Source organism: Phalaenopsis equestris, unplaced genomic scaffold (assembly GCF_001263595.1).
Source record: "Phalaenopsis equestris unplaced genomic scaffold, ASM126359v1 Scaffold198002, whole genome shotgun sequence".
In the NCBI taxonomy this organism is placed as follows: domain Eukaryota; kingdom Viridiplantae; phylum Streptophyta; class Magnoliopsida; order Asparagales; family Orchidaceae; genus Phalaenopsis; species Phalaenopsis equestris.
In genome coordinates, this window is record NW_018217944.1 from 178,061 (window position 1) to 192,266 (window position 14,206).

The 14,206-nt window shown below is 33.4% G+C and overlaps 1 protein-coding gene across 1 annotated transcript in view; it reads left to right on the forward strand.

Moving 5' to 3' along the window:
- LOC110035515 (thioredoxin O2, mitochondrial-like) overlaps positions 1 to 14,206 on the forward strand; it is a 49,308-nt gene that overhangs the window by 22,230 nt on the left and 12,872 nt on the right. Inside the window, exons 5-6 of the mRNA XM_020739743.1 lie at positions 835 to 879; positions 12,761 to 12,855. Coding sequence (XP_020595402.1) covers positions 835 to 879; positions 12,761 to 12,855 — 140 coding nt within the window. The remainder of the gene's footprint in view (positions 1 to 834; positions 880 to 12,760; positions 12,856 to 14,206) is intronic.

Below are 14,206 nucleotides of genomic sequence, written 5' to 3' on the forward strand. Positions count from 1 at the left end.
TATAAGATTGATGATTATTGTTTTTAAATATTTTGATTGAATACAGGGCTACGAAGATTTATAATCAATTAAAATTATTAATTAAGAAATAGAATAAATATATATTAAATTCTATTTAAATGAATATTTAATATAAATAATAAGATTCAAATCTAGCCCCTACTGTTAATGTTGGCATGCTTAATGAGAGATGACATAGGTAGTTCGGTCACCATAGGTGTGAGGAGAAAGTTTTGCAAAATGAGTGACCAGTTGTTCGATATGTACCATATATTTTATCTTAGTTTTTGTGGGTATGAATGCGATTGGAAATTGATGAAAGTTTGAGCATCCTCTCGTATTTGTTGGCATGTGTGAATATTCATTGATTGGATTGTTTTTGAGATCGTATTTTAGAAAGATTAATATTCTATATTTCAACTTTCTTATACTTGGTGTTTTTTTAAAATCTTGATATAGTTTTTTTTTTTAATGATCTACTCTTTTTTTTTCTGTCTTATTGAAAAGATTTTTAAAGTCTAATCTTTCCAAGGGTTACTGGACTCATTGTAACTTTGATAGGTGACTTGTTTTGTTAATGAAATTGATTAACAATAAGACTTCCCAAGTCTTCTAAAAAAGTGGCAGCTTATAGTTATAATTATATAATTTTCTTTTGATTGCACTGGCATTTGTACAGGGCGTATTTCTTCTAAACAATCCTTAATTAATGACAGGTTTATTTGAGTGTAATTTTTAAAAAATAATCCTCGACTAGAATCTTTTCATTCTGCTTAAATATGTTGAGTTTTGTCTTTATAACATATGGAGTTAACTTGGAAACAATTGGTTCAGGAGGGCCTTACAGCCACACTAAGCAAACTTCAGATTTTCTCTGTGGTATGTTCCTTGATCTTATTATGAGTGTTTATTTAATTGGGTAGAAATTAACTTGATTTAAATTTTGAGTCACTTCTTTATTATTATTTATGATGCAATTAGGTTTGATTCTAATGGTTTTGATTTTTATTAAGGCAATTAAAAATTTATCTTGTTATTAGAGAAAACCTAAGAATTGATTCAAAATTTTATCATTGGATGCTATGTAAATTAATATTGGATCTGCCAGCTTATTAGAATTCTTTTATAAATTTGAGCTATGCATGCTTACATGTGCATGACTGATATACATTTCTACACAGTAGGCGCGTGCATGGGAAAATAGTTCTACTGAAAATAATTTGTGCTGAAAATTCTTTTCTTAATAATATTTTCGTGAAAGTATCCAGGTTTACTATTTTTGTTTGCTTGTTAGATGGTAAAGCTTTTTTATAGAGAAGGACCATGATAAAAAGGTGTAAAAAATTTTTAGATTTTTTTTTTTGAATTGGAGTTATTGGCATCTTACTAATCAAAATTGCATTCAGACTAACTTCAAGATGAAAGCTACGGGGCATTTTCAGTCTGAAGTTTTAGTGTGAATATATGTATACTCTTGATATGTCACTAGTTTTTGTGAGCTTTTGCTACAATGAAATTTGTCACCCTTGGCAAGCTAGGTTGAGGGTGAATGTATGGTTACTTTGGGCATAAATCAGTTGATTAGTTCTGGGCTCCATATGTATGTGTGTGTGTTTCTATATATATATATATATGTAAAGTTTATATTACTTCTTTTTTTTTTGCTGTGGCAGAATTCCTTATGTTTGTGATTTTATCTTGAATTCACCCAGATTTGGAGCGTGAAATGCATATTCCTTGGAAATTTTAGATGGGCTTTCTTATGGCGAGGATCCCTTTAAATTAGGGTTTTATCTTGAATGAGTCCATCATTGGGGTTATAATCTGAAATATGTTTCCCTTGTAGCCTTAGAGAGCATTTTTATTTGTATGAAGTAATTATCTTTATAATTGCGAGCTTGATTCTAGTGATAAATTGATTTATTTGTATTGATAATGATATTGCAAACACTTCTTGTTATGATATCTAATATTCGATCCCATAATTGAGTTGGGTGTTTCAAATTTGCAGTTGAGGTCTCATTAGCCTGATATTTTGATCCAATTATAAAGTTATTGAATATCTTGGAAGTTTTCTTTGGTTTCCATTACTGGGGCTTGTTGAACTGGAGAGGCTTCATAAGGCTAGCTAAACTATCAAATGTGTTGAGTAGGGCCTTATCTGATAAGGTTATCTATTCGGTTATCGGTAATCAAGAGCTCTAGGCTGGTGAATTTGCCATTCGCCAACTTTTTGGCTTTTTATCGAGGCTTTTGTAGCTTTGGAATTCTTTCTGCATCGCCTTTGAAACTTTCTAATCTGTTAGATATATTGAACATCAAGGGCTTATTTTTTGCGCATTTTAGATGCATCTAGAGTTGACCCTTTAAATTATTTTTTCTAATTACCTTATTTGTCATTGAGGTAGGACGTTTTAGAGTTTTTATTTGTAGGGGATTCTTCAATGATTTTGGTAACCAATTCAGTTGTGATATTCAATAATGACACCATATTTGTTAGAAGCCTACACAGACATGAATTTTTAGAAGCCTACACAGACATTAATTTACTTGTTAATGGTGGTTCAACGACTTAATATAATTTGATTTGTGTATGGTCGATCCAAAGAATATAGCTTAAACTGTTTTTCTTGATAGCCTCAATTTGATCTTTAGGTCTTGGTGTATTGGCATGCAAATCAAGACGTTTAATGCTAATACTAGTTGTGCAGCATTATCTTTTGCTTGTGAATTTTTCATTTTTAATTTCAGTGATGGTTAATTTTTACTTTATCACTTTGAGATCGACTCGAGAGCTTTCTGTTAGGTTGGCGCCTAGCCCAAGGGCAAATTAATCATTTGTACGCCTAAAGGGCAATTTAGTTTTTTTTTTTTTATTGTTTGGTATAAATAAACTTGTTATATCTAGGGTTAGTTTAATGAATAAAATTGGATTGTTAGTCTTAAGTTTAGGGTTTGGGATAGATTTCCTACCGATATTGTCGTGATTTGAGCTTACAGTTACACACAAAACAATATTGCACGTGACGACATATCCTGAGAAGGCCGCAAGGGATTGCGTCAAATAGAGATTCGATGTTTTCATCTTCTAGGCTGAGGGAATCACGACGAACAAAGACATGAAGCTCACATATTTTGGCAGCGCGCCGATCTGTGCACATACAATTGTGTTAGGTGCTACCTGGGAAGTGATGATGGGATTGACGTGATTTGGGAACACAATTTTGAGTAGGGGTGTCAAAAAAGCTCGTTGTTCACAAACAATTCGTGTTCGGCTCGTCGAGGAGTTCGTGTTCAATTCGTTCGATAAACAAACGAACGAGACGAAGACGAACAAATTTTTTTTTTCGTTCGGTTTATAAACAAACCAAACACAAACAATCATTTGTTCGATTGTGTTCAAGTTGTTATTGTTCGAAATATAAAATAATTTAAAATAATTATATATAAAAATTATCACATTTTAAAAATAATTATATGCTCTAAAAATTTATCATATTTTAAAAAGTTAAATCCTATAAATTATAATCTGATCTTCAGGTTCGCCTCTTAGCTTATATTAAATTCTATAATTTTGTATTTATCTTCAGGTTCATCTCTTAACTTAAATATTCTTATATTTCGTTTAAATTTATTTAGTTTCTTTGAGTGAAACCTAATTTTTGGGAGAAGTAAAATCTATCATATTGCCTCTACATCTAAATTTTTTATGGATGAGATATGATATTATGGTTTTATTGTGAGTTGCGTTTCGATTATTTTGCATTTGTGCTGTGATTCATACAAGTTTATGCATTAATTTCATATAAGTTTAAGCTTTTGAAAGATCTCGAACAATACAAACAAATTTGTAAGATTTTGAACAATTCAAACAATTCGAATAATTCCAGTCTGAACGTTTCAAAAATTTTAAAAATTTCAAACATTTCAAACAAATCAAACCGAACACGAACTGTAATTTTACGAATAATTTCAAACATGAGTCTATTTCAAACACACGTAATTTTAAACGAACCGAACACGAACACAAGCTTTGTTCGTTCGTGCTCGGTTCGTTTACACCCCTAATTGCGACTTATTCATGTGTTATAGAGCTAGTTGAGAAGAGACGATAGTATTCCAGGGTATAAAAATTTTTGCCTTTGAGATAGAAATTTTTTTTGGAAGAGATAACAAAAAAAGTAGATGGTCTAGAGAAGAAATTAGAGGAAGAGATGAGTTAATTTTAATCTGGTAAGAAAGGTTCACCACCATTAGGGCTGTAAACGAGTTGAGCTTGAGCAAGCTCAGGCTCGGCTCGTGCTCGACTCATTCGAAATAGCTCGTGTTCGAAATTGGCTAGTGAACAGTATGTTCGTATTCGACTCGATTTAAATATTCATGTTCGTGTTCGGCTCGTGTTTGACTCGAAATTGGCTCGAAAAAATTAAATTGAAAAAAATAGATGTAAAGTGTGAGATTCGAAGAACCTGAATCAAATGTATATAAAAGAAGACACTAATCCCATTACCACACGAGATGTTATGATTTAAACTTAGATATAAATATGTATAATATACTATTATATAAATAATTATATATTTTTTAATTTCGAGCTAAAACGAGCCGAAAACGAGCGAACAAAGAGTTGTTCGTGTTCGGCTCATTTATAATTTGAGCTTTAAATACTTGTTCATGTTCGACTCGTTTACTTATCGAACAAACCGAACACAAACTACTTAACGAGCCAAACATGAGTTGTTCGTGAACAACGAGCTTTTTTGACAGCCCTAACCACCATAGCTTTTATATGGTGAACCTACTGGAGGACCAATTCGAGAGCACGGAAGAAATTCGAGAGATGCTAAAGAAGCTCATTGAGATGCAATCCAAAATCCCACTGACAACTCATTTTGCAAACCTTGAATCCATGGCAAGAACGAAAGAGAAAGAGATTGAACGTGAGGAACATGAGGAAAACGTCCATTATCACACACCCCCTCTTAGGGCTTCGATTGGGAGAGGATTAAAGATTTTTTTCAAAATCGAACCCGGGGCCTGGAGTTAATCAAGACGTGAACCGACGGACAGATCGTAGAAATCAATTCTTGCTAATCTATTTCTATCACAAGCAGTTTAATATTCAAATAATACGTGAAAGTGAAAAAGCCACTAAAGAAATTAATTAAAATTAACAAGTAGAATTTTATACATTTACGTTTGTTGTTCTCGTCCTTTATACACTTTTGATTCCCTTCTGTTAATTTTATTCATATGCCTAAAACCTAAAAATATTATTAAAGCAACATGATGATTTGTCTAAGATAACCAATGAATAATCACACTTCTAAACTACAATAACAAAAAAAAATAAAGAATAAAATATGCATGCTGGTCATTCACATTTGTTTGTCCTGCTGTCCCTGCCTGTGACCCTGTTGGATGATTGGCTTGGCCTTGGTTTGCTTTTTTGGCTGTCCCTACCCGAGAACCTGTTGGATGTTGGCTTGGCCTTGGTTGTGCCCTTCTACCGTGAGCATCTGTCGGGTTTCCTTTGTGTCGTGATTAGGTGCATACTTCACTGAAACTATTGGTTTGGAATGAGATTGAGTGCTCTACTGTTCGTGAATTGAAATACTTTAATCCTTATGTTTGCAAGAGTTTTTGATGTCCCCTTTCGAGGAATGATCTATTAAATGCTTGGAGATAGTTCAAAGTCTAATTCATTGGGCTGAATTGATAAGATAAGAAACGAAAAGAATAAAAAAAAATCTTTTTGATCTTTGTTGAGGAAATTTTGGGAGCAGTCTGGAATCCTCTATAATATATCTTTTAGAGATGTGTCGGGATAGCAATTGGGGCCCTTCGACGTGTTTTCCTTTGAATTGTTATACCAGGTAGCTTGGGAAGTGAAAATCAGCATTGATAGATGTGCCACATTTTGTTGTTTATTTGAGGAGTCCCATCAGTTGAATGTTTGAGGCTAACCCTCCTATCGCTTTGGCTTTTCTTTCTTTAACTGGCTTTGGAGGCAGGTTAGTCTTCTTCCTATTTTTATTTTTTGCTTTTCGGTTCACTTTTCTTGTTTCTTGGTTTGGGCTTCAGGTGCTTATGACCAAAACTTTAGCACACATGTATAGCTGCGGCTATTTATGAAACCATCAAACAAGGTCGTAAGTTGGACGATTTTTTTTTGGGTTTTAGGCATTGATGATAAAGACATTCGGTTGTAGAGCGAAATAATATTCCATCTTAACCCAATCCAGGGACCCGATAAAATATAGGATGACAATATTATTTACCGACACCAGACTAGCAGGACACCCTTACCTTCTTAGGTTGTTAGTGGCCTAGCCCGACGGTGCAATCGACTTGTAGACAATCATATTTTATAAAAAAAACGATAAGAACAGGTACGCCATTTACAAAAGTATTTTGACCAAAAAGATAAGATATTACTTTCTCTTATATGCATGCTAAAATATAAATTTTAAGTAACATAATTCGTTTGTCCACTTGTCAATTGCTGGGTAAAGGAGTCCCTCTTAAGTTGCTATAGTAGGTCACCTTTCTAGTTGAATGTCGGGCTCTATACATACTGGTGATCGAAAGTTGCCTTCGTAGTCTCTCGAGAATACCTAAATTTGAGCTTAGCCCTGACCTGAAGGCTTACGGTTTTCTTTTTCTTTGGATTTTTCGTGTGTTTCCTACGTTTTTATTAGGATTTTTGTAGATCATTTATGATTTCCGCCAGATTTTTCTCGTGTTTTCGATGATTTTCTTCGAGTTACCGTGGATCATCTGCCGCTTTTTCTCGAGTTTTTTCAGGTGCGGCCGACCCGTCAGACATACATGTTTCTTTAACATTTACAACGTTTACTTTCACTATTGCACACTTTACTGCATATACACATAGTTCATGACTGCAATATTACTGTTTACTGTTTACTGCGTTTCGTAGCATGTTTTCTTTTATAATTCATGTTGCTTATATAGACTTGCAGGGGATTTTTAGGTTAGAGGATAGTAGGACACTTGGTTTAGGAGATACCCCATAGCGAATCCCGGACCCAATAACTGTACATTTATGCACACGACAACCCAAATTATAATCGATATGTTATGATGCTTAGAGTGGTCTTTCCAAGAAGCGAAGCGTGGAAGCAAGCGGACGACAAACAACGATCGAGACCACGACAACGAGGTGTAGGATGTCTCTTTCGAGTTAAGGTCAAATCGTAGGATAGTTGGAAAGTCATTGGGGTTCCCCCTGGATCGCGGATCGAGACCACGACATCGAGGTGTAGGATGTCTCATCATCTTAAATATTTCAAGTCTCATCCTTTCTCATTACCTTTCCTTGCTCTTTGGCTTTTCATCATTAAATAAAGACTAGCTCAGCTGAGGACGCAATTATTCAACCACCATGCCAGGCGTTAGTTAACTAATATTGCAAAAAAAAAAAAAAAAAAAAAAAAAAAAAAGAATTGAAGCAAAGTAAACAAGTTGTTATTATCTAAAGAAAAACAAACCGAAAATACGTAAATCTTGAAGTTTCTAGATATTTGAATACAAGCATTAAGAAAACTTTCGATTTTCATCGGGATGAAAATAGTTTCAAAATAATATTGTATTGTAGGAATAATTTAAATGCTAACTAATGTCCCAAATGTCTCAGAAGTAATCTTCTACAATAAGCGTCTACAATAAACGCCTTCGACACCATAATCCCATGCGAAGGGAAAAAGGAAGATAGGAAACGAGGCAATTACGTTCCTCAATGATTTCTGGGTAGGAGCTAATTGGAAAGATGAGAAATGTGAGAGTTTCGATTAATTTGAAGAAGGAAAGCTGGGGCTTCTTAAGCTCGACCAAAGGGTGAGAATCAGGAGGGAGATGGGGGCCTTGGCTAGGGCTTGTGATCATAGTGTAAATCAAAGGGAAAAAAAAGCTTTTCTTGCTTTGTTTCACAAATCCGAGAGATGACAACTTAGAGGGAAAGCTCTTGGAAGATGGGGTGTTTCGGGTAGGTTTACCTTAGCAAAACGAAAGAAAGAGAGAGTACCTTGCTTGATTTGCGAATGAGAGGGTGTGGACAAGTTGGCTTTTGATTCTTTTGTCCTTGGCTTGCCATTTGAATTGAAAACCAGGGGAGGGAAGGAGGTTGGCTACCTTGCCTTGAGCGAATGGGAGAAACAAGAGTTTCAGTTAGATTGAAGAGGGGAAACTTCTTCCTTCGGCTTTGTAGTGCGGTGACTCATGAATGGAGAAGAAGAATGGGCTCTCAAATAGGTTCCACGAATGGAGGAGATCTTATGCGATCCTTTTGGTTACTGAAAGAGGAAGAGAGTTGTGAATGGTCAGGCAGATGCCTCTCTTGTGATGCTTTCAGTTAGGTTAGAGCATGCTGGCTAAGAATATTACCAAGGGAAGAATAGACTCATAGGACATATTATGAGTAGGATTAACTCTTTCATTTGATTGAGATTTAAGGGCTATGATTAGAGGTGCTTAAGGGTTAGATTTGAGACTGATTTGGAGCTTGAGATTTACCTCCATATCATAAAATCCTCTTGGACTTACATATCTACCACCCACCATATTTTATGCATAAGAGAGTGGTTAAGTATGTAAAAATAGAATAAAATTTTGGTGTTTGATGTTAAGAACACGAGAACGAGGTGGTATGTATGTAAATTTCCCTTTTGTGTTAATGTTTTGTTTAGTTTAATTTGTTTAAGTTTTTGTTTTAAATTTCAGCATTGAGTTTGTGATTGTACAACAACGATAACAACAACAACAACAAACCTTTATCCCTCTAGTGGGGTTGGCTACATGAATCCTTTTTCTCCATTGGGACCTATTGAGTTCTTATTTTCATTTAAATCTAATTAATTAAGATCATTTTTTATACAATATGTCCAAGTCGTTTTAGGTCTACCACTGCCTTTCTCATCATAAGTTGAATGTTTGATATTATATTAATTTTAATTTATTTTTTTAATATTAAATTTTAGGTCAGATAAATTTAGGTTAAATATTAGTTTAGGTTTAATTTGATTAATTTGAGTTTAGACTAGAGTATAGCTTAAATTTGATTCAATTTAATTGATGTTTTTAATTTAAGTTTAGGTTGATTAACTTTTAAAGTTAAGGTCTGATAAGCTTAATTTGATTTAGTTAATTAAATTATGAGTTTGTTAATTTCAATTTTAGGGGGTATTTATATATACACCACTCAATTCATATTTGTTTGCACATTAATAGGAAAGTGGTATTTATGTAAATGTTCCTTACTTTTATGCTTTGTTGGTTTTAATTTCGGTTAATGTTTTAGCTTCAAATGTCTTCAAATTATTATATCTATATTTTTATTAATTCTATATTCAATTTTAGTTAAATTATGATTTAATTTAAGTGTAAGTTTAATTTAATTTTTGGTACAGTTTTATGTTAAGATTTATTATTTTTAGGTCCATTTTAAATTTATGTTTTGCTCAAGCTTAATTTTTTTCTTAAAATTTTAAATTTATGTTAATTTTAAGGTGTTTTTTTAATTAAGATGAATTTAGTTTAAATTAGGCTCGAATTTAAGTATTAATTAAGGTTTAATTGAATTAGATCAAAATTTTATTTAAGTTAAATTTTAATTTTAATTTAAGCAAAGTCCAGATAAGAGGCCAAAATAAGACACAAGTCTCTAGGGTTAACGAGCACCTTAAGGCATTTTCAACTTATGGAACTCAACTTATGTTTTGATAACTTTACACTAATCATTTCAACTAAGGGTTGAAGATTGAAGTCAAGCCTATGGAACTCTAAGAATAGAAAAGGTGTTTGAAGCTCTATTATTTTTTTTACACTGTTCTTCTATGAGAGCCAGGAAACCCTAAAGTTATATCCTAAACTCTAGAGAGAAGAAGGATATGATAGACATGTAGCCGACTCCACTTAGTGGCATAAAGGCTTGTTGTTGTATATTTAATAATTTCCTTTTTATATTCAATATATCTAGTGGAATATAAAATTACAATCTCTTACTCTTGTGAAAATTCTTAGCAAAATTCCAACATGAAATTTTTAGATTTCCTAGTTCTCATGTACAATTAAAATATTATTCCCATTAAAAAAAATATTGTTTATTATTTTATATTTCTTTTTCTTAAAATAAACAATGATTTTTTTAATTAAAATGCACCTTAAATATTTATTTCTTTTTGCCTTTGTAAATTTGTCCAGTACTTGGTCTTGGTTTGCTCTTACTTATATACATTAAAGTCTAACAAAAGAGAAATATATATTTAGCTATTAATATGGTTTCTGAGTAAAATTTCATTTAAAAACTTTGAGAGAACAAAAAAACACCCTTTATGTTTGGGCATATCAATTTTCCCTTCAAGTGAAAATTCTTCCTCGTCTTCTATTCTTCATATTATTCTTTTTTACCCCTATTGGTTGGCAGTGGGTTCTTAGATCTTGCCAAGAACCATGAGTTCAAAGCTTGGTGTTCCGTAGCTAAAATTGGCTGGAAGGCGTCCTTTCTCTAATTAACTACATGAAATCTACTCGAGCGTAGGAGGAGCCAGCAGGAGTTCCATCGCTTGTCATTTATGGGTTTCTGCTGGATTTGTGGGAGTGCTGGCAACAGTAAGTTTCATCTCTTGGTGAGGGTTGAAGCTGTTGAGAGGTTTTTCTTCCCTTATGTTGTAAATAGGGGTTCCTGTCTTTGGATAACAGGGGCGTCTGTTTGTAATCTTTTGAAGACTAGTACAGCAGCCCAAACCCAACCATCAAAACATTGTTCATTTGGCCAGGTAGCTTCATGATTTTGTTCTCTTCGTGTAATTTTGCAATGGTCGCCCATCACACTTGTGTTTGTACAATCTACTTAATTTTAGAGTTTCTAATGATATTTCAATCGGTAGGCCATAACATGCTTCAATTTAAATTAATTTGTCATACTTTAAAATTACGGGAGAGGGTAATTGAATATAAGTTAAGACGTGATACAAAAGTTTCTCATAATAAATTTGGATTTAGGACGGGCAATGCTTTATAAGTTAATTTGTCAAAATTTCTCATAAGTTAATTTGTCATACTTGTGAACAATTTATAAGATGATGGTGAAACCTGCATTGCTTTACAGCACTGAATGTTGGCCTTTAAAAGAGAAGCATAAAACAAAGTTGAGTGTTGTTGAGATGAGAATGCTCAGGTGGATGAATGACTTGACACTTAGAGACAAAATGTGAAATGAATCTATCTGTGAAAGGGCTGTTGTAGCTCCAGTGGCAGGTAATATTATAGGGAGTCATCTTATATTGTTTATTCACATTAAACGTCGGTCATCAGATGATTTGATTAGGAGAGTGGATGTTTTAGATTTGACCTATGTTAAGAAAGACAGAGGTAGACTTAACAAGACTTGGGCTTATTGTATAAAAAAAATGATCTTAATCTATTAGAATTAAATAAAATATGATACTCAATAGGAGATGATGAAGAAAAAAAATTTATTTTGTGGACCCCAATTAGTGGGATAAAGGCTTTGATGTTGTTGTTTTTTGTAGACGAGAAGGTGCTTTGATTTTTAAGAGTTCAAGTTCAATTAAATTAGTGGATTTCATAATCTCTCTCAAGTAATTAACTTTCTTTTCAGTATTCTTAACCTATAATCATCCACAAGGCAAACCAATTTTTAGAGTTGGATTCTTCAAGTTGTTGCTTCTATTATATGGCATTTTGTGCTAGTCAGGTTTCAATAGGTAGCTCCTATGATAATATTTTATCCTATGATAATATTTTATCTTGTCTTACACTTACTTCGCAGCTTGCAGGTGGTGTATTGCTCTTATATTATTTGTAATAACTTGAAATTTCAACCATTGAGATATTGTTCACTTTGGCATAATGATCTCATGATTTTGTTCTCTTGATGTAATCTCTTGGGTGATCACTCATCCTAGGAGCTCTCACATACAAACACACTTAATTTTTGATTTTTTGATGAAATATCAATTGTTGAACCAACATCTCGGTATAAGAGTTTAACCTTGTCCTACTTAAGTCTGCTCTAGGAAGTTACACCAAGGGGACAAAATGGTGAGGCCATTAGGCTAAAGTGGAAAATATCTTGGTGGTTAAGAGTTCGGGCTTTTATGACAATATGACTAAAAGGTGCAATTTTCTACTGTAAAAATATGAAATTTGCTGATATGCGGCCGTCAATATCAGCGGCCGTTCATTTAACTGTATCTTGTCATGTTTTGACTTGGTGGTGTTCATAATATCGTTTAAGCGTTTGAGTGAATATCTTTTTTTTTTTTTCATAATGTGTATTTCTGTAAATGATGTAATTACCTTGGTTGACCCATATGGAAGATTTCACTGTTTTCTTAGGTGCTTCACATTTTTAATTGCATTCTTTATGCATTGATTTGTCATGTTTCTTGATTGTTTTCCATTTAAAATGCCGAGCAACTAACTCATATAACTCAAAGAGCTGTGAACTCGTCAGGGCAAAACTTCTTCAAACTTCCGCAAAGACCTTTAGAATAAAGTTGGATGGTGATGGCCTTGGTGATCAGCTTTTCTGTTAGGATAAAGTTAGATGGCAATGATCTGGATTATCAACTTTTCTGGCCGAATTTTGTTCTCTTATTTTATTCATTTGTTGCGTTTTGTTTTGTTGGTGGCTGTTAGCAACTTAAGGCCATTCTGTATTTTCTTATATTCAATTCTTTACTCCGTTTTACTTTATTGGGAATTGTTTTGCTTGCAGCCAACTATTCTTTTTTTTCATAACGGGGAAAAATCTTCGGAAATTGTGGGTGCCGATGTGACAAAGCTCAAACAGACAATGGAGGGACTTTACAAGTAACTCCTCTGATTCTGATTTCAGGCTTTGAACTAATTAAAGCTTTTTAAACATGGAACATTGCCAGTTGAGAATGTTAATTTGCTAAACCTGACTGCTTTTTAAAGTGAAACTAACTTGTAAATAGTTCTTAAAGCATCAATGATGCAAGATGTCTCTGCAAGGATGCTGGAAATTTTATAGTTGTTATATCTCTAAATGGTGGTTCTGTGTCCCTTAATTGTTCCAGCTCTCATCCTTCTGCTATTCATCTAAATGTTGGTTCTATGCTTCCTATTTATTCAGGCATGCATCTTGTGAATATAGTCATCTAAATGTAGTTTTGTGTGTAACTGAGTGGGAGCAAAATTAATGTAGAGGTTGGACCTGAGGTGCTATGGATTTCTTATATCATTACAACCTTTGCGGAGTAGGGTTGGGAGGATTATGATAAAGGGGAGTGGGAAGGAGAAATAGATGCAAGTGTGCGGGTGAAATAGGAGTGTATGGGAGAGTGAGGAGGCAAAACTCACGATTTGAATGCCTAAGTAGTTAGATTTGATATTGATGGGGTAAGGTTTTTTACACTTCTTGAATTTGTGCATAATCATAACCGTAATCTGAGCAAGTTTTGAAGATCAGTGATTGTTTAGATCTCATAAATTAATCTCCAAAGCTAGAGACGGTGTTTTGAAAGCCATGACTTAGGTTGGCATTATAACTGCAGGTGGTTTATCATATCTAGAAGAGGAAGTTGTTAAGAGTTGTAATTTTGAATCGTATTAACTTTCCATAAATTTTGGAGGGTAGACGAGTAAAGACTATTGATTCCTTCAGTGCAAGTCAATAAATGTCGTGTTATGGATTTGTTATGTGCATAGGATGTGCAGTTTGTTAAAAAGAATGAAATGAAATAGTCAAATTTTCTTGAACTGATGTATTTGGGAGATTTATTTATGATTGCTTCAGAGATATGTTAGATTTGACGCTATTTTTAGATTGATCAAGTATAGTTTGGTTTGTAGGCATTTTGTGAGAGTGAACCATCATTTGGAAATATATTTTTATTGGTGCTAGATTTGTATTTGTGGAATCCATTATTTCTTTGCATGGTTATTTGAAACTCCTTTAAGATTAGTTGATAACAGACCTCGGATTACACGAATTACAATCTATACAGTACATGACCATACAAGCACTATGTACTGTTTGAGAAAGTTTTCTTCTCAGATCATTCTTTATGGTAGTGGCATATTTTAATATTAACAAGGTTTTTTGATACTCTTTTTACAAATATGTATAATCGTGATTTGTATATCGATTTCTCTCTTTCTCTCTCTCTCTCTCTCTCTCTCTCTCTCTCTCTCTCTA